Consider the following 25,831-nt stretch of genomic DNA (forward strand, 5'->3'; position numbering starts at 1 on the left):
GTGCTAAGTGGTTTACAGGTACCACCTCATTTAATCCCCCTGATAACCTTTTACACCGTGTAATTGAAGCACTGAGAAGATAAGTAATTTGCCGAACATCACAGTGTAGGTGAAGCAGAAACACCTTATAATTCAGGCAAAAGCCCTAAGCCCAGGCTCTGCTATATTCTTATCTGTATGCAGGGCACATTTCAAACACTATGTCTCAGATTGACAAACTCAACAAATACTGGAGTGACAATTATATGCAAAGAACTATGTTAGGTTCTGGGATTACTGTGGTGATCAAGTCAGATACTTACATTTCAATGGAGGAAAGAAACTTTAAACAATCTATCACACAAGATATTTATTATAATCAAGAGAAATGCTATGGACTCTGTACAGAAAGCCTACTGAGCAGATGAGAAGAATCTAATCTAATCTAGAGAAAAGGAGGAGCATGAAGAAGAATTAGGGGCTGGCCTGGCCAGACAGAGGAGAGAGAGCAGGAAGAAGTAACAGAAAGGGGAAGGCCTTGAGGTGAGGAACCACGCGTATCCTCACTTCACCTTTTACCCTTATTTGGTTGGGAACCATTTTCTTTGTCATCTTTACATCCCACAGGGGTGTCTGCAAACTATGTCTGGTCACCTGTTTTGGTAATAAAATGTTACTGGAACCTGTTTGGCTTCTCTACACACTGTCTAAGGCTGCTTTTGTGATTCAATGGAAGAGGGCTTTGTTAGGGACTGTTCAGCCCACACAGCCTAGATTATTTACCATATGGCCCCAAGCAGAGAGTTTGCCAGCTTCTGCCCTGTAGCAACATACAGAGGAAGTACTTCATAAACAGGAGGCATTCCATAGTTTTTAAAAATTATATTTGTTTTTACTTCTATGCAATGTTTAAGGGAATTATAATTAAAACACAGTTAAAAACAACCAGTCATAAGGGACCACATATTGTAGGATATCGTGTATATGAACTGTCCAGAATAGGTAAATCTAAATAGGCAGGAAGTGGATTAGTAGTTGCCTGGGACTGGAGGAAAAGGAGGGAGGGCAGAAAGGAAAAAAGGGGTTAAAGTTTTTATTTGGGGGTGAGGAAAATGTTTTAAAATTGATTATGGTGATGGATGCACAGCTCTGTAAATATACTAAAAATCGCTTAATTGTATACTTTTGATATATGAGTTGTATGGTATGTGAATTGTATCTCAATAAAACTATTATTAAAAAAAAAAGAACCAAATAACTAATGTGTGCTTTGTCTTTGGTGATGGGTAGTTAGGTTTGGTAGAGGAAAGAAGAATATCCTTATATTAGAGAGTCCAGTTAACTAAAAAAAAGTCATTACAGCAGGGCAAACAACTTGAGTCTGACGTTCCTAGATACCAAGATGGGAAATGTTTAATAATGTGTTCTCTATTATTAGAAGCTCTGAACTACTGATGCTAAAAGACATTTTCTGTTAGTGCTAGGCGCTGGAAAAATTGCCATGTGGGTTTTTGCATAAGGTCCACTGATAAAATGAGAGCTAGAGTCCTTGAAGACAGTTTTACAGAAATTACAGTTACACCAATTTTTTTTTTTACAGAAATTACAGTTAGAGTCAAATTATGTTGACTCTTAATGAAAGCTAAAGGCTCAGAAATGCTTTTAAGTATCTAGGCCAGCACTGATCAACAGAACTTTCTGAGATAACGAAAATGTTCTGTGTCTGCAGTATCCAATAAGGTAGACAGTATCCTCGTGCGGTTACTGAGCACTGGAAATGTGCCTAGTGCAACTGACTGTAATTAAAATTAAATTCTAATTTAATTGGGGGCTTCCGTGGTGGCTCAGTGGTTAAGAATCCGCCTGCCAATGCAGGGGACACCCGTTCGATCCCTGGTCCAAGAAGATCCCACATGCTGCAGAGCAACTAAGCCCGTAGGCCACAACTACTGAGTGTGCACTCTTAGAGTCACAACTACTGAGCACATGTGCCACAACTACTGAAGCCCACATGCCTAGAGCCCGTGCTCCGCAACAAGAGAAGCCACCGCAATGAGAAGCCCACGCACCACAATGAAGAGTAGCCCCTGCTCGCCGCAACTAGAGAAAGCCAGCGCACAGCAACGAAACCCAACACAGCCAAAACTAAATAAATAAGATAAAATAAAAATAAAAAATAAAATCAGATTGTTTAAAAAACATTCTAATTTAATTGTACTCCATTTCAACTCATTTAAATTGCCACATGTAGCTAGTGACTGCTATATTGAACTGAGTAGGTCTAGAAAGTATACGATAATATTATCCATTGAGCCCTAAAAATAACTGAACAAATTTTTTTGTTATCCTAAAAAGCTGACAATGCTTGGTGACAGTCAGTTTAAAAATTCAAAGCAAAACATATCTACTTTGTACTTAGAATGGTCTAAGCTAATCCACTAGTAATAGGAATCTGACTCAAAGTTATGCATTCTATTTGTATATAACAGGTTATTATCAGTGAATCTTCTTTCTTTTTTCCATCTTTCTGCTAGCTGGGAAGCTGTTCACCTGAAAATATGATCATCTTCAAAAATAACCTCTCCATTCCCAACAGAATCAAAACAACATAAAAATATCCAAAGGCATAAGTTACGTTCTGTTTCAATTAATCAATGTTAAAAAAAATTTGGAAGAGGGAAGAGTAGTGAATGAGACTGAATCATAGAAACTTAGTATTTCAGCTGGCAGGTCATAGTTGAAGATGGGTATGGAAGACAGTCATCTTGCCTGTGCACAAGCACAGGCAATAAACCAAAAAGTGGAAAGCAAATGTGATGGCTGAGTGTCATTTAGGAGAGGCTTCAAGGAACTATGAATCCAGTGTGGCATTAAACTTCAGGACAAATGAATGGTCAAAATGTCATCTGGTCTATGTTGGAAGGAGATAATTAGAAATGGACAATATATATATTACATCTGTGTATGATGAGATTCTACAAAAGTAGGAACATATGAGCATGTCTTTGGAAAAATTAACTAAATAACACCTAGAAAATTCTTGATTGAAAAACTAGATAGAAAAGTTACAAATAAACATGGCTTTGAGGAGTAAACACCTAACTCATTGTATGTAATGCTGGCTACCAGCTGGGCATACACCAAACTAGCTGCTTATGATTAAATTAAATTTAAAACATTTTGATTTAGTGCAACCCCATATTCCACACCACTGAACGAACTAAAAATTGGAAAAGAATATTAACTAGTTTAACTGGATTACATGGAAATGAAAGCCAATCCATGAGTCATAATCTGACTGAAAAAAATCCAGGGATGTTTACCAAGTGGGCAGCTTCCCTAAGAAGGGTATTTATAGCACAAAGGGCTTCAGTTCCTCCCTCTGAAATAAGATTTGGTTATCAGTGACTGAGGAGTGAGGCTAAACACAGCACTGGGATTCTAAAATCTACCAATGCCTAAATACTTACAGTAGTTTAAGCTGCACCGTTAAGTTTCCATCTCTTTATGGTACTTTTACTAAGGCATTTAGCACATCATTTTACTTGATTTCTTCACATGTCTAAATTCCCACTATGAACTCCTTGAAGAAAGGGCTTCAGTCTTTGTACCTCCTATATCTCTCATAGTCGCTGTCAGTACTTCACAAAGGACTGGGAAATTAGATTGTAGAAATAAATAACAGAATCTAACTTCCCTTTAATTGCATTCTCTAGAACAGGGACAAAGAAGTGATAAGCTTGGCAGGTAGGAGCGTGTAGTATTCTAGGGCATGGGCTGTAGAGTCAGAGAATACAGACTCTGCCACTCAGCACGTGCATGACCAGGGGCAAACCTGAGCCTCAGCATTCTGCATCTGGAAAATGGGTATAATAATAATACCCACCTCAAAGAATGCTGTGAACAGCACATGAGAAGATGTACATGAAGTCTTTAGCATGGTCATTGCTACAAACTAAGGGTTTAGTAAATGTTAGCTATTATAATACTATCATTAAACATTTTAAAAATTGGTAAACATTTATTCCATTTTTGTTTCATTCTCGCTAAAACAAATTATAATCTCACCTTCTTAAATGAGACCCTCTTTGATAACTCCCTTATAGAAAAAGAAATATACTAAATGTTTTTTAAAATCAACACATGGACTTGCCATGCCCATATGAAGTCTTTGTGGGCACACAGTATTCAAAAGGCACTATTTCATGTCCACCTTCATGCAGCATGGCTAAGGAAAATAATCCGGATTTTTAAAAAAGTGTATTTTGGGATAGCTCCCAAATGGCTGTGAATCAGAAGCATGTGTAACATTCCAACTCTCCTAACTGCCATAAAGAAGACTATCCATTCAAATATTCAAGTATTCATTCATACATTCATTCAAATATTTATTGAGCCCCAACTGCATTCAGGTACTGTTCTTGGTGCTTGTGATATACAGTGAATAGAATGGGCAAAGATGCCTGCCCTCATGGAGGCTACGTTCCAACAAGAAGCAAAGTTCACCTCAAATAAAGCATCTACCTAGCTCTTCCCTTTAAAAAATAACCCTTCTGTCAAATAACACAGTGCTGCATTCAATCATATCAGATTTCTATATTGCAGTAAAGATCCTTAGATACTTTTTCTTTTTACTTTTATCCCTTTCGCTCACCCTGCCCTTCCGCAACAGAAACTGAATGTAACATTCCTCTCAGATATGAGGTAGACACTTATAGTTATCACTAGAGCTAAGTACAAAATTACAGTAATGCAGCAGATTAGTTTTACGTCTAAGCAGAATGGCAATAATTAGATTTATTCCCACACCTTGCTAATCAAAAAGACAGTAGGAATGTGATTATATATATATATATATGTATATATTAATTAAATATACTATATTTATATAATTATATAGATATAATTTGCCACTTCAGACAAACACACCCTCCACCGTCAGCAGTTTCACTTTCTTCCTTATAGGAGGTTGAGTACTATGAAGCCCCAGAATACAGAATTTTCTCTTGGGAATGGATTTTGTTTGGATATGACTTTCCCTCTTTCAGTTAAATGCAAACACCACTGAATTTATGAAATAAGAAGGAGAATTTTAAAGTTAACGAAAAGTGACATTTATGAGACAAGCATGAACTGAAATGCTGGGATAAAGAACACAGAGATTTATTGGATGATCTTTAGCTGAAATGGAAGGCGGCCTGAATGCTTTGAGATTCTGCATGTGTGTCCTATTGATGAAGGTCCTTTTTACCTGGCTGCCATGAGGTCCAGGAGGTGCTGCCACCGGTCATTGATCTTCCCGAGCTTGTATTCAATCTCAGATGCTTTGCTTTCATGGCTGGCTCGGGCAAGTCGTTCTCCCATTTGCTGGAGCTGTATTTTGTTCTCTTGGGCAATAGCAATTTCCTCTTGATAATCCTGTGTAATAAATGGCAATCACAGAGGTCAGAAAGCATATTCTTGAGGCATTCAGTCTGGCTCTACTAGAAACATGATAATTACAGTTTTCTACTGCTTGGAAATAGTTCGGGCAGAAGGAACACTGTGTGAATATGAGTCCCAGTACACAAGAATTAGTGGTACCTGTTATTTTCGGTAAGTAGGCAAAGTCCAGATTGAATTTTTATATAGATGTTCTTAAAGGAAGTGGGGGTGCTTTCCATTTACTTCAAATGGGCATTAAAAAAAGCAATAAAAGTATGTACATAGAAACAAAAGACAAAGCTTGAAGGATTTCAATGCTGGGAAGTTATACCTTGTTGCTGTAATCACCAACCACATGTTATACTTAGAATCAATCCTCATACAAATAGCTGACAAGATGCTAATAAGATGTGTGACTGTGTGTGTATATGTAAATGTATATATGTATGTGTATGTCAACTATTACTTGTGCAGAATGATTTAAAAGCCTACTTTCATTTTAAAGAGCTGCCCTCTATACAGTGTCAATATTTTACAGCACATAAATCATTGGCAAATTAACTCTCAAGAACAATAACCATTGGTCTTAGAGGATCAGTGGGTCTCAAACCTTCCTCATCTATCCAGTTTCTGTAGTAGCTCCTCTTAAGGATTGCTTTAGGTAAGAAGGACAGGCTCTCAATGTGGTCTATAGTAACAGAAAGGCCACTGAACAGCATGATTTAAGTGATGATGAAAGGACATCCCCCCTTGACCCCTACCTGTCCCCCCCACCCTCCCCCCAGGCTCTGGACCGACTGATCCTCTTACTTTCTTGTCACAGTGACAGCATCCAAACTTTAGAATCATGTTTTTCATTTCTGGCTTAAGTTCCTGTTAGGCAGCAAATATTTTCTCAGCAAAATAATATACCAAGACAGATATGATAGGAATATGGATATCTTCACCTTCTATTGCTCTCAAGTTACCTTGGTAACAGGGCTACCCTCTCAAATCAGTTATCTAAGTAAAAAGGGCCCCAAAGAATGGATGGAGCTGGGGTAATTTTATTCTGCTGCAGTTGTGAGTGCCTCTTCAGGCCCAGCACCTCCACCTACTCTCCTTTCTATGTTACTTCAAGCCCATGGGAGTCAAAGACCAATATACCAGGTGCATTTCTTAATAGCTATAATGTGTTTTTACAAATTTGAGATGATATTACTGAGAAATGTTTATTTCAAAGGAATTATGCTAAGCTTAAAATAGTAGTTATAGTAAAATAATACTCTTAGGTTGTCTTTTAAAGTACAATGTTGAGTGTTAATGTCAGTAGGTACCCATACCATGGTTACAGTCTGTTTATTAATTTCTTTTTTCTAAGTTGTCAAAATTACCAAGCCTCCATGTTATTCTTCTTTACAAAAGAGATACCACATGGGGTAAGCTCATAAAGACTTTATTTTAAAGTCCATAACTTATTATATATACAGAATGGTAGAGTTGATATTTTAAAAATTATTTCAGGGCTTCCCTGGTGGCGCAGTGGTTGAGAGTCCGCCTGCCGATGCAGGGGACACGGGTTCGTGCCCCTATCCCGGAAGATCCCACATGCCGCGCAGCGGCTGGGCCCGCGAGCCATGGCCGCGGAGCCTGTGTGTCCGGAGCCTGTGCTCCGCAACGGGAGAGGCCACAGCAGTGAGAGGCCCGCGTACAGCAAAAAAAAAAAAAAAAAAAAAAAAAAAAAAAAAAATTATTTCAAATGTTACCAAATAGTATAAAAAAATTATCTGTGTGTCAAGCCCCCAAAATATGCATCTTAAATTTCATGATAAAAATCAATCAGAGTATAAATACATTTAATTAAAATTTATTCTATAGCAAACTTCACTATAATACCTATTATACATTAATCATGTCTGGTAGAACATTATCTGACACCCAGAAACCAGCAAAGGGTAGAGCTTTTAGCGATGCTGAAATGAAATCTGTATCATCTCAGCCCACATTTTAAAGGTTTACAATAACAAATATACAAATGCTGATGCTTAGAACTTGCAATTTTAAGTAAACCTATAGAGTTATTCATATCACATACTGGCTCTGGAGTTTTTGTTTTTCTGTGTATATGCCCAAGCACATACATGAGAGAAAAATAAACTCCAAAGCCAAGATGTAATATTAATAACTTTGTAGGTAAAGATATTTTTCCTAATAATTATTTATATTTCTTTTCATAATGAATGAAGCTATAATTCATTTATTCAGTAAGTAATGACTGAGTACTTATGAAAAGTCAGGCATTGCTCTGGTTGCAGGAGATACAGCAATGAACAAAACAGACAAAGTCCCTGTTCCCGTGAGGCTTACAGTCCAGTGGGGCTTCACTGTAGACAGATAATAAACAAGTAAATTGGGAAAATGCATTGCACTTCAGATGGTGATATGTACTTAGAAGAGATATAAAATTTAAATGATTAGCTGTTCAAAAACAGTGTGGAAACACTGCTGAAACCATCAAAAACATTTTTAAATGCTAGTAAATTTGACCAGTCCTGTACAGACATGAAAAATGATCTAGATCCATTTGAGCATATAAAATAGCTTAATAATCATACATAACTTGAAATTAATATGAAGCTAAAATTCTCAGGTAAGTCCTCATTCCTGTAACTGTCTATAAATCATGACTTACAGAGAAAATGACAGTTTAATTGATCTTAGGAATTTTTTCTTTTAGTTCCTCCCTGGTGATTTTACCTCTTTAAAAACAAACAATAAATCAACTATACTTCAATTAAAAACAAAGACAACCAACACACATAAATAATTCCTGCTGAACAGGTAGATAAAATCTAAAAATACTGAACATTATCTATCAGCAGATAATCTATTTCATCGCAAATTGAAAAAATTCTATATATTCTGTATGTAAAGGAGGTCTTTTCAGTCAAGTTTATTTTATATTTAAAAAGATAAAATGTTTATAATAGAGTGCTCCTTTCTCAGGAAAGTAACTAGGAGTAAGGTTGTCTTCTGTACTCATTAAAAGAGCATCTAAGCACATGTAGCCACACATCCCATACCTTCCTGAGCTTCTCAATCATTTCTTCAATGAGAATGTCTCCATTCTGAGAAATTTTGCTTTCCATCTGAGTCAACCATTCGCAAAGCTCCTTGTTCTTTTCACTGAAGACGGCCCATTCATTCAGTCTCTCACTTACTTGCTGCTGCCTTAAGGAGAGCTGAAAAGTTTAAAATGGGAGAAAATGCAAAAGGATAATCAGAGTGGAACTCATACCCTGAGGAAAAGAGCAAATAAACTCTGTTGGGTCGACTAAGATGAGCAGTAGTTGTGCATCTCTTTAGGCCACTGTTCCCTGAGGCCCAGTCCCAGGAGCTCCGCTCTAGCCTAGCAAGTTTCACAAGTGGGAGACACAGAAGCCTCTACTTCCCTCCCAAAGAGCCACATGCACATTCACTTACTAAAGGTTCTGAACAGTCTAGTTTCTCGGGACTTCCCTGGTGGTACAGTGGTTAAGAATCCACCTGCCAGTGCAGGGGACATGGGTTTGAACCCTGGTCCTGGAAGATCCCACATGCCACGGAGCAACTGAGCCCACGTGCCACAGCTACTGAAGCCCACATGCCTAGAGCCTGTGAGCCACAACTACTGAGCCCACAAGCCACAACTACTGAAGCCCACACTCCTAGAGCCCATTTTCCAAAACCAGAGAAGCCACCACAATGAGAAGCCCGCGCACCGCAACGAAGAGTAGCCCTTGCTCTCTCCAACTAGAGGAAGCCCGTGCACGGCAATGAAGACCCAATGCAGCCAAAAATAAATAAATAAATAAATTTATTTTTAAAAAAATCTAGCTTCTCGCTACAGTTGGTTCTGTGCAGCTATGATACAGGATCATGGAATGTACTTTTACTAAGAAGGAAAGAAATAGGAAAGAAAAGAAGGAATAAGAAAAGGAGGAAGGTAAAGGGTAGAAAAAAGAAAAGAAGGAAGGAAGGAAAAGGGAAAAAGGAAAGAAAGAAAAAATGAAAGAAAAATAGGGAAGGAGGGAAGAATTAATTGAGCGTCAGGTGTCAGGAGAGAGTGGAGTGTCAGTGGAAGAGGCACAATCCCTGATCAGCTCTATCGTGATCACTTTACTTTGAGCAAGTTCTTTTATTTCCCTGCCTGCTTTCTATTTTGATTTTTGTATCTTTGTTTCTTTTCTTTTCCCTGTAACAGCTTTGCTGAGATGTAGTTTCCACACCATTTCCTGTTTAAAGTGTGTGACTCAGCTGTTTTCAGCATGTTCACAGTTTCAAAGCCACTACCACCATCAATGCTATAACATGTTCATAAATATAAAAAAAAACCCAAATCCCCTGTACCCATCAGTACTCACTCCTTTACCTACCCCTGCACCCTCCTCCCAGCCTTAACCTACTCTCTATCTCTGTGGATTTGTCTATTCTGGACATTTCACATAAATGGAATCATTTGATGTGTTATCTTTTGTGATGGACTCCTTTCACTTAGCATAATGTTTTTAAGGTTCATCCATGTTGGAGCATGCATCAGTACTTCATTCCTTTTTATTGCTGAACATATGTTTCCATATAGATATACCACATTTTATTTATCAATTAATCTATTGATGGACATTTGAGTTGTGTCCACTTTTTAGCTATTATGAATAATCCTGCTATGAACACTTGAGTACAAGTGGGCATATGTTTCATTTCTCTTGGGGCATATTCCCAGGAGTAGACTTGCTAGGTTATATGGCAACACTACAGATTGTTTTGTAAAGTGCCTGCAACATTTTACATTCCCACCAGTAGTAGGGTTCCAATTTCTCCACATACTCACCAACACCTGTTATTATCTGTCTTTTGGATTGCAGTCATCCTACTGGATATAAAGTGCTATCTCATTGTGGTTTTGATTTGCATTTCCCTGATGGCTAATGACGTTGAGAATCTTCTCATATTCTTGGCCATTTGTATGTCCTCTTTGGAGAGCTATCTGGTCAAATTTCTTGCCCATTTCTTAATTGGATTGTTTTTTATTATTGAGTTTTAATAGTTCTTTATACAATATAGATACAATACGCCTGTTTTCTTATCTCTAGGTCTAGAACAATCCTTTCCAGAATTCTAAAACTTTCTGACGTCATAATACTCTTGTCTTTGCAGTGCTGGTTGAGATACTAAGGAATGTTTCTAGTTGAGCTAAACTGCACATTAGCAAAATAAAATGTGATTTTAGTGGTAAGAAGATAATCCACTTTTGCAGACATTCTAAACAGTCATGTTGATAATGCTAGACTTTCTGCCATTCATCCCACCACATTAAACACCTACCTTTCAATTTTCCTTTTTCCGGCAATACTTTATTAAAAAAAAAAAATCAGACATACAGAAAAGTTGAAGGAATTGTATGGTAAACAGCTATGATATACTCCCTAGACTCTAAAATTGTTAACATTTTGCTTTAACACATATATTCCTTTATCCATGGATCTATTTTACTCTTCAATGCATTTTGAATAAATTTCCTTTTTTTAAATGAAAATGAAAATATTTCTAAGGTGTTAAACACTTCCTAGTTAGCAATTCTGCCTAGGGTTGGCTCTGTTAATGATTAGGTAAATAATATTCAAGGTCCCTCACAGCCCCAAATGTCTGTGATTCTATATCCTAGAAAAGAGTGGGAATTAATCACATGAAAAAGAATGAAATACCTAGGAATAAACCTACCTAAGCAGGCAAAAGATCTATACTCTGAAAACTATAAGGTGCTGATGAAAGAAACTGAAGACCACACAAACAGATGAAAAGAAATACCATGGTCTTGGATTGGAAGAAGCTATATTGATAAAATGACCATACTACCCAAGGCAATCTACAGATTCAATGCAATCTCTATCAAATTACCAATGGCATTTTTCACAGAACTAGAATAAAATAATTTTTAATGTGTATGGAAACACAAAAGACTGTGAATAGCCAAAGCCATCTTGAAAAAGAAAAAGGGAGCTGGAGGAATCAGGATCCCTGACTTCAGACTATACTATGAAGCCACAGTAACCAAAACAGTATGGTACTAGCACAAAAAACAGACACATAGATCAATGGAACAGGATAGAAAGCCCAGAAATAAACCCATGCACCTATGGTCAACTAATCTGCAACAAAGAAGGCAAGAATATAGAATGGAGAAAAGACAGTCTCTTCAATAAATGATGCTGGGAAAACTGGACAGCTATATGTAAAAGAATGAAATTAGAACACTCTCTAACACCATACACAAAAATAAACTCAAAATGGATTAAAGACCTAAAGATAAGACTGGATACTAAAAAACACCTAGAGGAAAACATAGGCAGAACACTTTTTGACATAAATCACAGCAATATCTTTTTGGATCCATATCCTGGAGTAATGGAAATAAAAACAAAAATAAACAGATGGGACCTAATTAAACTTAAAAGCTTTTGTATGGCAAAGGAAACCATAAACAAAATGAAAAGACAACCTACAGAATGGGAGAAAATATTTGCTAATGATGTGATCGACAAGGGATTAGTTTCCAAAATATACAAATAGCTCATACAGCTCAATATGAAACAAACAAACAACCCAATCAAAAAATGGGCAGAAGATCTAAATAGACACTTCTCCAAAGAAGACATACAGATGGCTAACAGGCAATGAAGAAAGGCTCAACATCATTAATTATTAGAGAAAGGCAAATCAAAGCTACAATGAGGTATCACCTGACACTGGTCAGAATGGCCATCTTCAAAAAGTCTATAAATAATAAGTGCTTGAGAGGGTGTAGAGAAAAAAGAACCCTCCTACACTGTTGGTGGGAATGTAAATTGGTGCAGCCACTATGGAGAACAGTACGGAGGTTCCTTAAAAAACTAAAAATGTAGTTACTATATGATCCCGCAACCCCACTCATGGGCATATATCTGGAGAAACCTCTAATTTGAAAAGATAAATGCACCCCTATGTTCATAGCAGCACTATTTACAATAGCTAAGACATGGAAGCAACCTAAGTGTCCATCAACAGATGAATGAATAAAGAAGATGTGGTGTGTGTGTGTGTGTGTATATATATATATATATATACATATATATATATATATATATATACACACACACACACACACACACACACACAAACACAATGGAATATTACTCAGCCATAAAAAATAATGAAATAATGCCATCTGCAGCAACATGGATGGATCTAGAGATGATCATATTAAGTGAAGTCAGACAGAGAAAGACAAATATCATATGATATCACTTATATGTGGAATCTAAAAAAATGATACAAATGAACTTATTTACAAAACAGAAATAGACTCACAGACATAGAAAACAAACTTATGGTTACTAAAGGGGACAGCGGGTGGGGGGGGATAAATTAGGAGGTTGGGATTAACATATACACACTACTATATATAAAATAGATAACCAACAAGGACCTACTGTATAGCACAAAGAACTATAATCAATATCTCGCAATAACCAATAATGGAAAAGAACCTGAAAAAGAATACATATATATTCTGAATCACTTTGCTGTACACCTGAAACTAACGCAACATTGTAAATTAACTATACTTCAATTAAAAAAATGGTTAAAAAAATACTGAAGAAGTTCTCTCAAAAAAAAAAAAATGTTGGGAATTAGACTATGAGCCCGGGATACCTATACCAGGGCCAAGCTGAGTGAGCTGCCTAGATGGCAAACCCCATAACCTGCCATAATTTTTGAAATGCCACTATTAGAAATTCACTCTTTTGAGTTAATATGATCTTTTAAAATAAAAATTTCTCTGGGTAGAGTGACACTGATTAATCCATTAAGTATTTCCCCATTAGTATAATTCAGTTTACCATGAATTTTTCTTTGAGGCAGAAAAATACAGAACAACAGTGCATTTACTTGGTGTGGGTATTGATAGGAATGAGAAAAACCAAGAAAACAAGATTAAAAGTTTTGGAGACAAATTTCACCTACGTTAAGCTTTACCAAGACAGCACTGAAGAGCACAATTCGTCCAGCACCATTTTCCTCTCAATCTCTGACAGCAGAGTGTCATCTGATCTGCTAAGATTTTGAACTTTCTCGTGGATATGACTTTCTTTTTCATTCACAGAGTAGCAGAGTCAGGCTGGTATTAAAATTCTGCTTTGATTAATGTCCAAGCTGAAACTATATTTTCATAGTTGAAACTGCCTGAAGCAACTGTTTTCCATGCAAAGGTTAGAAACCCCTGCCTTTCAGACTTCAGACTAACAAGTCTTGCTATGTGCATCGCCTCTCTGCCTCTTCCCCCAAATCTTGGCCATCAGCAAGAATAAATTCTAGGGCTTTTCTCAACAACATCTGCAGGGAAGATGACTACATAACAGAAAACTATTATTACTTTGAGGGGTAGGTATTACTCTGATTTCAGAGACAGGGATAGAGGAGGTCAGACAAATTTGAGGCATTTGTTTATATCAATAGAAAATAGAACCAGCAAAGGGATTCCCTGGTGGTCCAGTGGTTAGACTGGAAAGACGCCACGCTTTCAATGCCGAGGGCTGGGGTTCAATCCCTGGTTGGGGAACTAAGATCCTGCAAACTGCATGGCATGGCCAAAAAAAAAAAATGACCAGCACCAGCAAAGCTTGAATCGTTGATACAGGTTGCAATATAACATTATGATCAAATATCCAGAGGCAGATGAGGTTCAAAAACAATCTCCATCACTTACTAATGATATGACCAGGGCAAGGCTACTTATCTTTCTTAAGCTTTACTTTTGTCATTTGTAAATTAATCTTTCATTTGTTCCAAAATTCATTAAGCAAATGTTTATGGTTTGCAGTAAACATGTGTCTACTATGTGCCATGCACTGTCTTATGCACTGGAATACTGTAAGCTCATAATAGAATATATTCTTCAAATAAGAAAATAATTTTAGAAAGTGACCAGTATATCCTAAAGACTTAACAAGAGTTCAGTCTACTTAACTATATATGACAACAGGGCATCATTTGAGTTTTTAATATTTTTTCCTCCTGACACCCATGTATTCAATAAGCAGCTTAAATATATATTTCTAGTCTTTCTCACATACCACGCAAGTGTTGCTTTCATTTCATTTGCTTATGTAGAGCAACGGTTGAAAGAAGAAACAGGTAGGCCACAAGTTCTGGTTACAAACTGGCGCCCAAAGCATTTCAAAAGATTTAAATTAATAATGGGGACCGAATTTTCCTTTTGGTTTGTAAAACTAATATTTAGGCTGTACGATAAGTGAACTTTACCATCACTGTCTTTGAGTTCAGTGGAAACCCTTAAATTACTTATCAGTTTAGCACATATTTACGTTTTCTCAAGGGTATAACAGGCTGCACTGCCAACAGCTGACAAACACCAGTTAAAACCTCCAGAGCGTGAGGCAGCTGAACAGGAAACACATCCTCTTCTGCTTCAAATATTTTTACCATGACAGTTTGAAAGAACACCGAGCAATTACAATGATGATATATTTATATCTCAACTGGAATTACACACAGCTCTGCAAACCAAAACAGGAATAAAAGCAAATGCAAGCCACGGCTGTACACAGGCACAACAAACCATTTGGTGAGTCTATTTGAAGACAGGATGCTTTTCTCCATTACCTCTACTCTGTGATGCTTATAAACAGCGCGGCCTCCTCCTCCTTGCCTGCAGCCCCAATCAATCCGGACCTCTGACCAATTGCTTCTATTGGAATATGAACGCACTACTTGGTCTTTAACAGAGGGATTATGCCATGTTTCTCTAAAGTTTTTAACTTTGAAAATGAGACATAGGCACAAGCTCGTTTCCTTTTGCGGTTTCATACTTGACAGAAGTTCTCCGGAAACACTAACTCAAGAAGTAGTAACTGGTCTATATTTCTCCTTACAATTAACCCTGACACCTTTGGTATGAATACACATGACTGAACTCTCACTGGTTTAAATAATGCTGTTTAGACTGAAGTAATGTGAGACAAGTATGCTTTAGCTTCATGCCTTAACACACTCAATATAGAAAGTTTCTAGAAACACTATGTTTCTGCTTCCTCTATTTTTTTACTTGTCTAGTCTACTCACAGGTGCAAGGTATTAATCTCTTTACAGCATGTCATATAATCAACAGAAGCTTTCAAAATGTATTTCTAAACAGACTGTTGCCTAGATATGTTTAAGTCTGGTAAGCAATTTTACAACATATAAACTTTTTTTGCTTTTCTCCTTTTCTAGCTTTAGTGAGATATAAGTGACGTATAACACTGTGTAAGTTTAAGATGTACAACACGATGATTTGATATTCATATATATTGTGAAGTGATTACCACAAGGTTAAATAACATCTCTATTACCTCACATAATTCCTATTATATGTTGTGTGGTGAGAACATTTAAGATCTACTCTCTTAGCAACTTTCAAATATATAATCCAGTCTGTTAACAATAGTCCCCATGCTGTACATTAGATCTCTGGAACTTATTCATCTTGTAACTGGAAGTTTGTATCCTTTGTACCTGGTGGCATTCTTACATAGTACCAGTTTCCCTAAATCAAAAAGTATTACAAAATTATAATCTTCTTACCCTCCTAAATATTCAGAAACCTTGTCATTATTTTACATTTAGAGGAACATAAGATATAAAATAATATCCTAAAGTCTTGTCTTAATAATCAACAGTAGACACACTCAGCTCTTCTAGGCACTGGAGATGCAAAGAAAGGGTTTGTCCTCAAGGGCTTCATGGTCTTGAACTCAAGTCACAGGCATTAAAAAAGAAGAAGGAGAAGGAGAAGGAGAAGAGGAAGAGGAAGAGGAAAAAAGGAACAAAGCACTGTCACATGATGGCATAGACTAAAAGGGAAATGGGCGTTCAGAAGAACAGAGGACTGAGCATTTCAAACAATGGCATCACAAGAGTACTGGAATTCAACAGAAGAGGATAGTTTAGAAAATCAGAAAGGAAGGAATAGTCTAGGCAGGAAGTCTAGACAGGAACAATGGCCTGAGCAAGGTCTTGGCGTAGAGAAGTTCATGGTAGGTTTGGGAAGGAGATGGAAGCCAATATCTAAAGTGTTATCTCTCTGAAAGCTTTACAGACATCAATTAGCTAGAGAAATGGATCTAGTCTAATTCATTTCACATACTATGCTAAAAAGTACTGAGTCAGCACGTAGTGCTAGACTTTTCCCAATTTTAAGAAAAACAGATGAATAAGGCTCACAAGGGTAACTGAACATTGCTGTGGGCATTTTCCAATATCTGTACCCACCAAATATCCTTCATTTATATATGCTATGATAAAATCTTTACATCAAAAAGCGTACACTAATTTACTGGATAGTATTGATTCTGGATTGAAGAACTCAGAAAAGAATAAAGTGTGATGAACATCATCACATTCCATGTAAGTTTCTCACTGTGTTCATTGAGAATATAGAACTCTGGGGAAAGTGGCTAAATTAATTTTGAATGCAAATCATTAACATATTTATGAAAATCATCTCTTACAATTATTTTTTTAAAAAGCACACACACACACACACACACACACACACACACACGAAACTGTTCACACATTTACCAAGTGTGCTCCAGAGTTTTTCTCTAGTTCATCCTTCCAGCACCTGCTTTTCCCCAGCCAGGTCCTCTCTCTGCTCTATTCCTCTGCCTTTTTCAAGCTGCAACCTTGTCTAACACATCCACTTTCTCCCTCTACACCAAGCTGTCCCTTCCACTCTGATCTCAGCACTCGATTCAAGATTTATCCAGTTCAACAAGCATTTCCTTTATTCTCTGCAATCCACACCACCCTTAGTTTGTAGGGACGTCTATTGTAGCTTGTGAAATTCACAATAATTAATGTGAATGATTCACTTAACAAATATGCATCATAACCTATTTTGTGCCAGGCAAGGCAATCGAGGTACAGGAAGGAACACGATAGCAGAAACATGGTTCCTGCTTCCTGGAGGGTATGATCTCAAGGCTATGAGTCGGAGCTATTCTTCACTTGCGGGTCTGTTATTCCTCTTTGCCTCAAATGTCCTCTCCTTGCTACTCCAGCAATCTTTCCCTTTCATTTCCAAATCAAAACCCAATCTGGGATCTCTTTTAAGGTATTGTGCACACAGGATGTACTTACTAAATAAATAAAGTATGGCTAAAAATGCCATACACCCATGAATTATGAAGAAACAACTATGGTAGATCAACAGCAATAATAAATGTTAAATGTACAAAACCACTCACAGCATTAGCTACGACTGCAAATAAAACCTTGTTTTTTCACATTTAAAGTAAGAAAGAGACCACCAATATCTACCTAGCAAAACCACATCTATGAACCACAAAACTGTATTTCCTCTTTAAAATATTTTGACAGCCAGTAAAAGAAAGGGCAAGAGAATCCAGTTTGGATGCATTTAAAATATAGTGTTAAGATATAATTGCCTTAATCTGAAGCATTCTTATAATAAGTACAGTGTCTTCCTCTATCCAAATGTGGACATAGCCACAGACATTCCGAATCATCTTCCAGTTCTCTGCCTTTCTGAGCGGATGCTGAGTCCAGAGTTTGTCTCACCTGGTGGCATAGTTCTTCCCACTGCCTTTGCAGAAGCTCCATGCGTTCGTTAAGGATGGAGATATCGTCTGCACTGATGTAGGTAGAGACAGCATCCTTCAGCACCGTCAGCCGTGCCAAGTCATCTGTCCAGCTCCCAACTGCATTTTCCAATTCCTAGATTTAAAAAAAAAAGCACAAAACTTGAATACCCATGGGCATCTATCATCAACAGTTTCTGAAGTGTATTTGGAATCCCCTCTTGATGTCATTACATTTCCATCCCATTCTATTTGAACATCCAACTTGGTAGCTACTTTATTTGCTTCCTACATAATCTGATAATTTGCCAAGTTCTTCTTATATAATACCAGGTTGCTTGCAGAATCTTTCCTAATGGGAAATGGAAATCTATTTTCCATTTCATTGATCTTTTCTGATCATCTTTTCTAGTTCAAGTTTCATCACTGCATTGATCTTCCTTAGTTTTAAACCAACATTACCTTTGTCCCAAGTGACTGATCATGTTAATAAAATATAAAAAAAACCCCAAACTACTAGATTTAACTTTCATGTTCAAAGACTATCGGTTGCTACATTCTGTGATACAGATTTACAATGTAGTAGCTGAAAGGATCAGTTGCTGTTATTACTCAATTTAAAATAATGGACTGAATATGTTTCCTGCAGGAGAAGAGATTTCTTTAAGTTACTGGAAAAATATGTATTTTCTCCTTTTGGGGAACAGTCTAAGGAAAAAATGCAATATTTGAATGAGTTGACAATAGTTTTTGCAATGCTTTGAACAGATGACTAGTTTTACAATTTGTACAGCTCTTGCTTTTCGCCAGCTGTTGATGTTTTTAGATTCCAGCTAATTTTGTACATGAATAGAGTAGTTCACATGGCTTTTTCCCTCTGTTTTTGTCTCTTCATACAGGAGACAAGTTTCCAAAGGCAAAGGCGATTAATGGTACTGTCTGAGGCTAACTTCTCAGGCAATTTAAGCAAAACTAGGTTATAGCCTGAATTTTCTGGGTAATTGCTTTGTTTTGCTGCTAAGGTGGTTTGCGGAAGAGTAGCAGAGAGCTGGACCAAAATGCATCCTTCTAATCTCCAAACTTAATAGCAGGTGTGTTTGTAACTGTTGTGTATTTTGGGAAATGAGGTCCCATGGTAACGGTATTTGGCTGAAAGACCAAACTATCCTGGTGTATTAAATATGCATCATTTCTGCTTATATCCATAGACATATTAAATTGTCATATCAATGTAAAGATTTTCCTCTTTTTATACCAATTTTCAACTCCCACCCCCCCAACTCAACATCAGATTTGGTGTATGGGTTAAAGGAGAAACACCACCTTCAGAAACCAACTGTTTCAGGCTCACAGACTCTATTTTAGATGAATCTGTGTGGTAAAAATATAGCCTTTGGGTTCAGGAAACCCTGGTATTTACTAAGTTTGAAAAGTTACTGAACTTCTAGCTGCCTCACTTTTCACATCTGTAGAAGGGAAATAGCAGACTGTCCTCATGAGCTTGCGTTCATGACAACTAAGGTAACACTGGTTAGTCACTGGCGTATAGGAGGAGCCCAGTAAATTCCCATTCTTGCTTGTTGAAAGTTTTCTTTAATCATTTGTCATACATTCACAGGCACAGACTTAAAACAAATTCTTTTTAATCTTTGCATACTACTGAACTTACACCTCAAGATAGTATTTCTCTCCCTTGCCATCCATGACATAAAGTATACTACCTTTTCATTTTCCTAAATCTGCTTCTTACAAATTTCAAAGATCATCCTTACATTTTAATACTGAAGAAAATTTCTTATATCCACCTTTTCATGATTTCCAGACTTCTTTAAAAATTAATCTCTCTTAAAGGCTTACAGCTTCTTAGCCAAAAAGAAGCAGAGAACTTCTGATCAAAACCCAAATCATTTAAGTCTGTGTGAAGTTTTAAACAGAATTACTCCAGTGCAGTAATTTGCAAATGACTTGGAGAACACAAGGACATGTCATTTGGGGGGAAAAAGCATTTTTAAGGGTAGTTGTGATTTTGTCTGCATACTGCTCAGCAGAGAACTGCTATTCAGGCACTCCACTTGCCTACACAGGAGTGAATGGAACAAATCCTACAGACACTAAATCAGGTTGGTCTCAGGGAGCTCCCCATGCAGGGAGGGGTCTGTATTAGCTTCTGATTTGCTTCCAAGTGCCATTTGAAGTGTTGATCCTAAACTTTAAATAGTTAGGGCCCTGAGTATCTGAAGGATTGTGTGTCTTCATGCAGTAACTGAAAGCAGCTACTTATAGTTCCTACTTTTCTTACAGGAAAGAGCCTGGAGGGCAGCGTGTATTTCTCCAAGGGCCATCGTCTGCAGAATTTCCAGGCTGCTGAGCCTCACTCTTCTTTCTGTGAACTAGACTCTTCTAGAATGGCTCTCCAGTGTGGACACTTTAAAAAGATTGTCTTTATTGCTCTTAACCTAGTTTTTAAATATCTTTTAATGTTGTGTGTTACATTTTCATTTACTTACTTAAGGTAATCCATAAACTAGTCTATAATTTCATCGACTGCAATAAATCAACAACCATGTTTCACCGGAGTTGTCTGCCCTAATGCAAAATACCAGAAACTTGCACCTACATGCAGACATTCATAGGAGCTTGACTGAATTATGCTTTCAAAGGCGTTATTACACTGGAAGCACAAGTAGTTGACGGTTAAAAGCTCACTCCAGCAACTTACCTTGCCACGCATCTGCTCCGCGTGGAGCTCTTCGTGGTGATCCGGCAGAGGTGGGGAAAGCCTCTTTTTGAAGGTTCGTAGTTTCTCCAGAGAATCAGCTATTCCGTTCTCACATTTTTCCCAGTCCTATAATGGGAAGCAAAAGAAATTTCATGGATTTTTAAGGAGCAGGAAGTTGGAAAACAAGAAAAACTCTCTTCTCAATTCCCAGAGAAAGAATTAAAGTTACACTGATGAATACTGTGAAAGCGCCCCCACCCACGCTACGGGGGGGAGCATGGGAAGAGCTGAGTTCTAAACTGGACGGTTCTCATCATCTGGGTGACCGCAAGCAGGTAATGCACTACGTGTTGCTTATGAAAACTGAAATGATACAAACTCTCTATAATTGTATTAAAGGATTAAAGGAAACGATGGGTGTCAAGACACCAAGTACAAGACACCCAGAATATTATGGGTACTCAGAAATGTTACCTGAATCCAAATCTATCTGCAGAGGTGAGAGTATGAACACAGTACTTTGCCTCTTTCCTAACTCCACCCATAATGGTACTAATGTCTACACTATCTCAAGGCACTATAAAGGATAGAAAAGAGGATATGAAATCTCTTTCAGGGTGAAAATACACATAGGTAAGAGAAGTGACATGAAATGTAAAAATAATATAACCCTGACTCTGATTCAATTCAATATATAACTAGTATGAGCCACTTAGATTTGAATTGTTACAGAAGTAGAAACATGTACTCTAAAAAGCATGGCATTTGACTGGCTTTCTCTTGATAGTACTGAAACATATGTAACAAAGGGCTAAATGTGTAAAACATTAAAAAAACCTATCCAAAGAAAAAAAGTAGAGGAAGAAAAATAATGCACAATTTTTAAAATGTACACCTTATATGCCAGCTACTGATAAGTGTTCTGAAGGATAGAATGGTGGTGTGGAATGTGGAGATCCCTATGTACTGACAAAAGAAAACATACATGATGTGCTTGTGTTTCGGAAGATTACACACCAAAGGTAACAAGAGTTCCCTCTGGGGAAGATACTAGGATTTGGATGGTGGTGTAGGGGAAATTTCATTTTTTACTCTCTATGCTTCTATTATTATCTACATTTTTTTTCAGACACATGTATTTCTTATGTAATTAAAAAAGGAAAGAAAAAAATGAGAGGAACCATGATGGAGACTTTATTCTTTACAGCACCCTATCTACAAATTAGCCCACATCTGGTGTCTCAGTGCCAATGAAATTCAACTAAACAAATCTCCTTCATTTTGTCCAATACCTCCCATTCCTGGCCTCCCCCTCCCCAGTAACCCTCCCCTCAACTTAAATTACTGAGCTCCAAAGAGAGACAACCTGAGTTGCTTTTAGTGGTTAGCCTGGAGCCAAATCCTGCTGCATTTCCCTTCACATTATCCCTTTCATCATCTTTCGTCACCGGCCTTTTCCTGTCTAGGTTCTTTCTATCTTCTCTCCCAATGCCTTATTTTCAGCACAGCAACGCACGATGCTATTACAACTGTCTTCTTTAAGAAGTGTTGGCTACAGTGCCTCCCTGCTCGTGATGTCTTTTGGTTTCTAAATAAACTGAGAGTTTGGCCCAAAGTTCTCATTTCTCTTTAAAATTCCTTCGAGGAACTTCCTAGGGTACATAACCTCATTCCCTCTTCTCATTCACCAGAAAGAACAAAAACAAGACCCCCAAAAACAAAAGCCCCAAATGTCTATTTTGGACAGATTTGTTCCAATTCCGCTTTAGTGAAAGATCTCGGTGTTCTCAGGCTACACTTAGTTCATGAACGCTAAGCATAGTGGCGGCAGACAAAAGATTCTCTTTTGCTTAAACTGAACAACATTCTCAATTAAATCATCACACACTGAAATCTCTGAACACGCAGGCAAGAAATGTTCATTGATCTAAAAGAGAAAAGGTCAGCTTTTTATTCTTCCTAACGAAAGTAAGAGGCAATAGTGAAGCGGGTAAACATGCAAGGCATAGAATTATAATTATTTTTGGCATATTTACTCAGCATTTAATTAAAAGCTAAAAATATGTAAGCTTTATAGCTACGGTGAAAAGATACAGTAAAATGAGGCTGTATAAACATTAGAATTTAGCTCCATAAATTCCTTTTTAGGCAAACAGGATCTAGTGTATGATCCAAAAGAAAATAAAACTTTAACAAGAGAATAGGGATTCCCCTTTCCAAGGATGGCTTAGATTCTGAAGCTATAACCAAGTCTTTTTTACTACATGAATTATAAGGAAATAACTAAATGTTATGGTCTGCAATCATCTATCAAAGTGGATGTTTTATACACCAACAAACAGACTAACAAGAAAAGCAAATGTAGTGACTCAGCCATCTCGCCTTATTAAGTCTTAGAAACGTGTCCAAAAATCAATCACAAATAAAGAAAAAGATATGATTAACATGTTCTCTGCAGAATGATTTACAATGTTTTTAATCCTTTCCTGAAAGTAAAAAAAGAAGAAAAAAAATCAGGCATATCATATTACTGATGAATTGTGCTGTGTGCACAAAATGGTTCTCTAACATATGTTGGGTGGCATTTTTGATTGATTGCTTCCTACATAGAGGGTGATATATTATATTTTTTTCAGCATTTTATTTTATTTTTTTAACATCTTTATTGGAGTATGATTGCCTTACAAAGCTGTGCTAGTTTCCACCGTACAACAAAGTGAGTCAGCCACATGTATACATATATCCCCATGTATTATTAAATAAAATTCAGTAGAATAAACCCAATGAATGTGCATACTTTAAGCATTAAAAAAAGCAAAATGTGTTTCATTAGCTTTAGTTATTACCTTTGATCCAAAAAGTGACAGTCCAAATTTAATAGATAATCTTATTGAAGTGTTGGTGATTATCAACATATATAAAACTTCAGTATTTAGCCATGTTCAATTTCAAAATGATAATAATATAAACAATAATAATTACCATCATTTATTGAGTGCTCAGTATGTACCAGGTACTCTGATACATGATTTATTCCATTATTTCATGAAACCCTCACAATGCCCTATGAAAGAGATGTAGTCATACCCACTCTACAGATGAGGAAACGGAGGCTTTGATAGGTTGAGTTAACCAGGTTACTTGGTTTCTTAATGGTTTTAACTTGGGTTTATCTGAGTTTAGAGTCTATGCCTTAATTCAACTGCTGCTTTAATCGTGTCTTATGCAAGGAATTGGAAAGTGAGGGAGAAAAGCATACTGTGGGAGGTCTACTAAATCTACATTTCCCTAAACTTGCTGTGTGATCAGCCTGCTATCTGTATCCAACTAAAGGTTTAATATACCTCCTGGAGATTTTATCTCATAGCAACTTGCTTGGATAAGCTAAGATCAAATCAAGAGTATCTTCTTGGATAGGTTTTTTCCCTGCTATAAAAGAAGAGACATCAATCTTGAAAACCACTTTAGAGTCTTAGATTAGGGAGTGGAATCTACTCTTTGCATTCTTGTCTAGATTTATAAAGTCATCTCATGGTTTCTGGCTTAGCACCGGCCATGAATCAGAATTCATTGCTTGGATGGTCTTACTAGACTTAAAACTACTTTGTTGGGGAATTTTCCTGAAAGACCACCTGCTGAAAATTGGGAAACTTTTCTAGTTCATGCAAGACAGGACAACATCCTAAACAGGACACAGGGGATCAAAATACTGCGGGGTCTGACATAACGATCTGCATTATTTGATTCGCAGGATAACAACGTTGAGGAAGCAGCACAACTATTAAAAGGGCTTTTTTTAAAATGTCTTTATTGGAATATAATTGCTTTACAGTGGTGTGTTAGTTTCTGTTTTATAACAAAGTGAATCAGCTATATGTATACATATATCCCCATATCTCCTCCCTCTTGTGTCTCCTTCCCACCCTCCCTATCCCACCCCTCTAGGTGGTCACAAAGCACCAAGCTGATCTCCCTGTGCTACGTGGCTGCTTCCCATTTTACGTTTGGTAGCGTACATATGTCCATGCCTCTCTCTCACTCGTCCACCTTACCCTTCCCCCTCCCCGTGTCCTCAAGTCCATTCTCTACATCTGTGTCTTTATTCCTGTCCTGACCATAGGTTCTTCAGACCATTTCTTTTTTAGATTCCATATATATGTGTTAGCATAATGTATTTGTTTTTCTCTTTCTGACTTATTTCACTCTGTATGACAGACTCTAGGTCCATCCACCTCACTGCAAATAACTCAATTTCATTTCTTTTTATGGCTGAGTAATAAAGGGCTTTTTGAACTGCATTAGGCCTACAGGAGGAAAGAGCCGAACTTACCTGCAACAAGAAGGCCAGTTTTTTCTTCTGCTCCTCCAGATGCACGCTGGCTGATCTCCATCTCTCTTGGATTTCAGCGAGTTCAGCCTGCAAGGCAGCCTCAGCTGCACCATCGGCAGAAAGCAGGAGCTGCTTGCCAGCCTCCACGGTGAGGATGTAGCTGCCTTGCTGTCGCAGGAACACTTTTTCTTTGAACTGAAAGAAACCGTAGATTTTTACTTTCTCATTTTTCTCTTTACCATTTCCCCATTATAAGTATTTTTAAATAATCCTAAATTTTTGCATACATAACATGCCCTATTGTTTCCAAAAAGCTTTACTGACCCAGGACTTTGGGCCTGAGTGAAGCAATGTATAAATAAATGAGGATTCCACACAGAAAGCTTAGTTTCTGCTCCCAAGTTAAACGCAATCACGATGCAATAGGAAAATTGCTCTATGAGGCTGATGCACAGGGGGCACAGAGGGACATCTGACCCACGCTGGGTGCACAGGGAGGCTTCTTCAAATGGTGAAGCCTTCATGAGTCTTGAAAGACACAGGAACACAACCAGGTTAAGAAGGACCTGCTGTGATGAGAGCCAGGAGTCAGGGAGAAGACATCTTCCACACATAGAAATTGGATGGGCAAAATTGCTATATGGGATAAATATGATGAATTTAGGACACTGGACTTAGTTTTCAGTGGCTGGAATATAGGATTCCCGTAAAAGAGTG

The 25,831-nt window shown here is 37.4% G+C and overlaps 1 protein-coding gene across 18 annotated transcripts in view; it reads right to left on the reverse strand.

Moving 5' to 3' along the window:
* The window catches only part of SYNE1 (spectrin repeat containing nuclear envelope protein 1), a 466,561-nt gene that overhangs the window by 56,799 nt on the left and 383,931 nt on the right, over positions 1-25,831 (reverse strand). For all 18 annotated transcript variants that reach the window (XM_081251412.1, XM_081251411.1, XM_081251427.1 and 15 more), the window contains 5 exons: positions 25,115-25,309; positions 20,785-20,910; positions 18,046-18,201; positions 8,466-8,624; positions 5,231-5,397 (listed from right to left, as the gene is read on the reverse strand). In XM_081251412.1, coding sequence (XP_081107538.1) covers positions 5,231-5,397; positions 8,466-8,624; positions 18,046-18,201; positions 20,785-20,910; positions 25,115-25,309 — 803 coding nt within the window. The remainder of the gene's footprint in view (positions 1-5,230; positions 5,398-8,465; positions 8,625-18,045; positions 18,202-20,784; positions 20,911-25,114; positions 25,310-25,831) is intronic.

This window comes from Mesoplodon bidens (assembly GCF_964165515.1).
Source record: "Mesoplodon bidens genome assembly, chromosome: 12".
Classification (NCBI taxonomy): Eukaryota; Metazoa; Chordata; class Mammalia; order Artiodactyla; family Ziphiidae; genus Mesoplodon; species Mesoplodon bidens.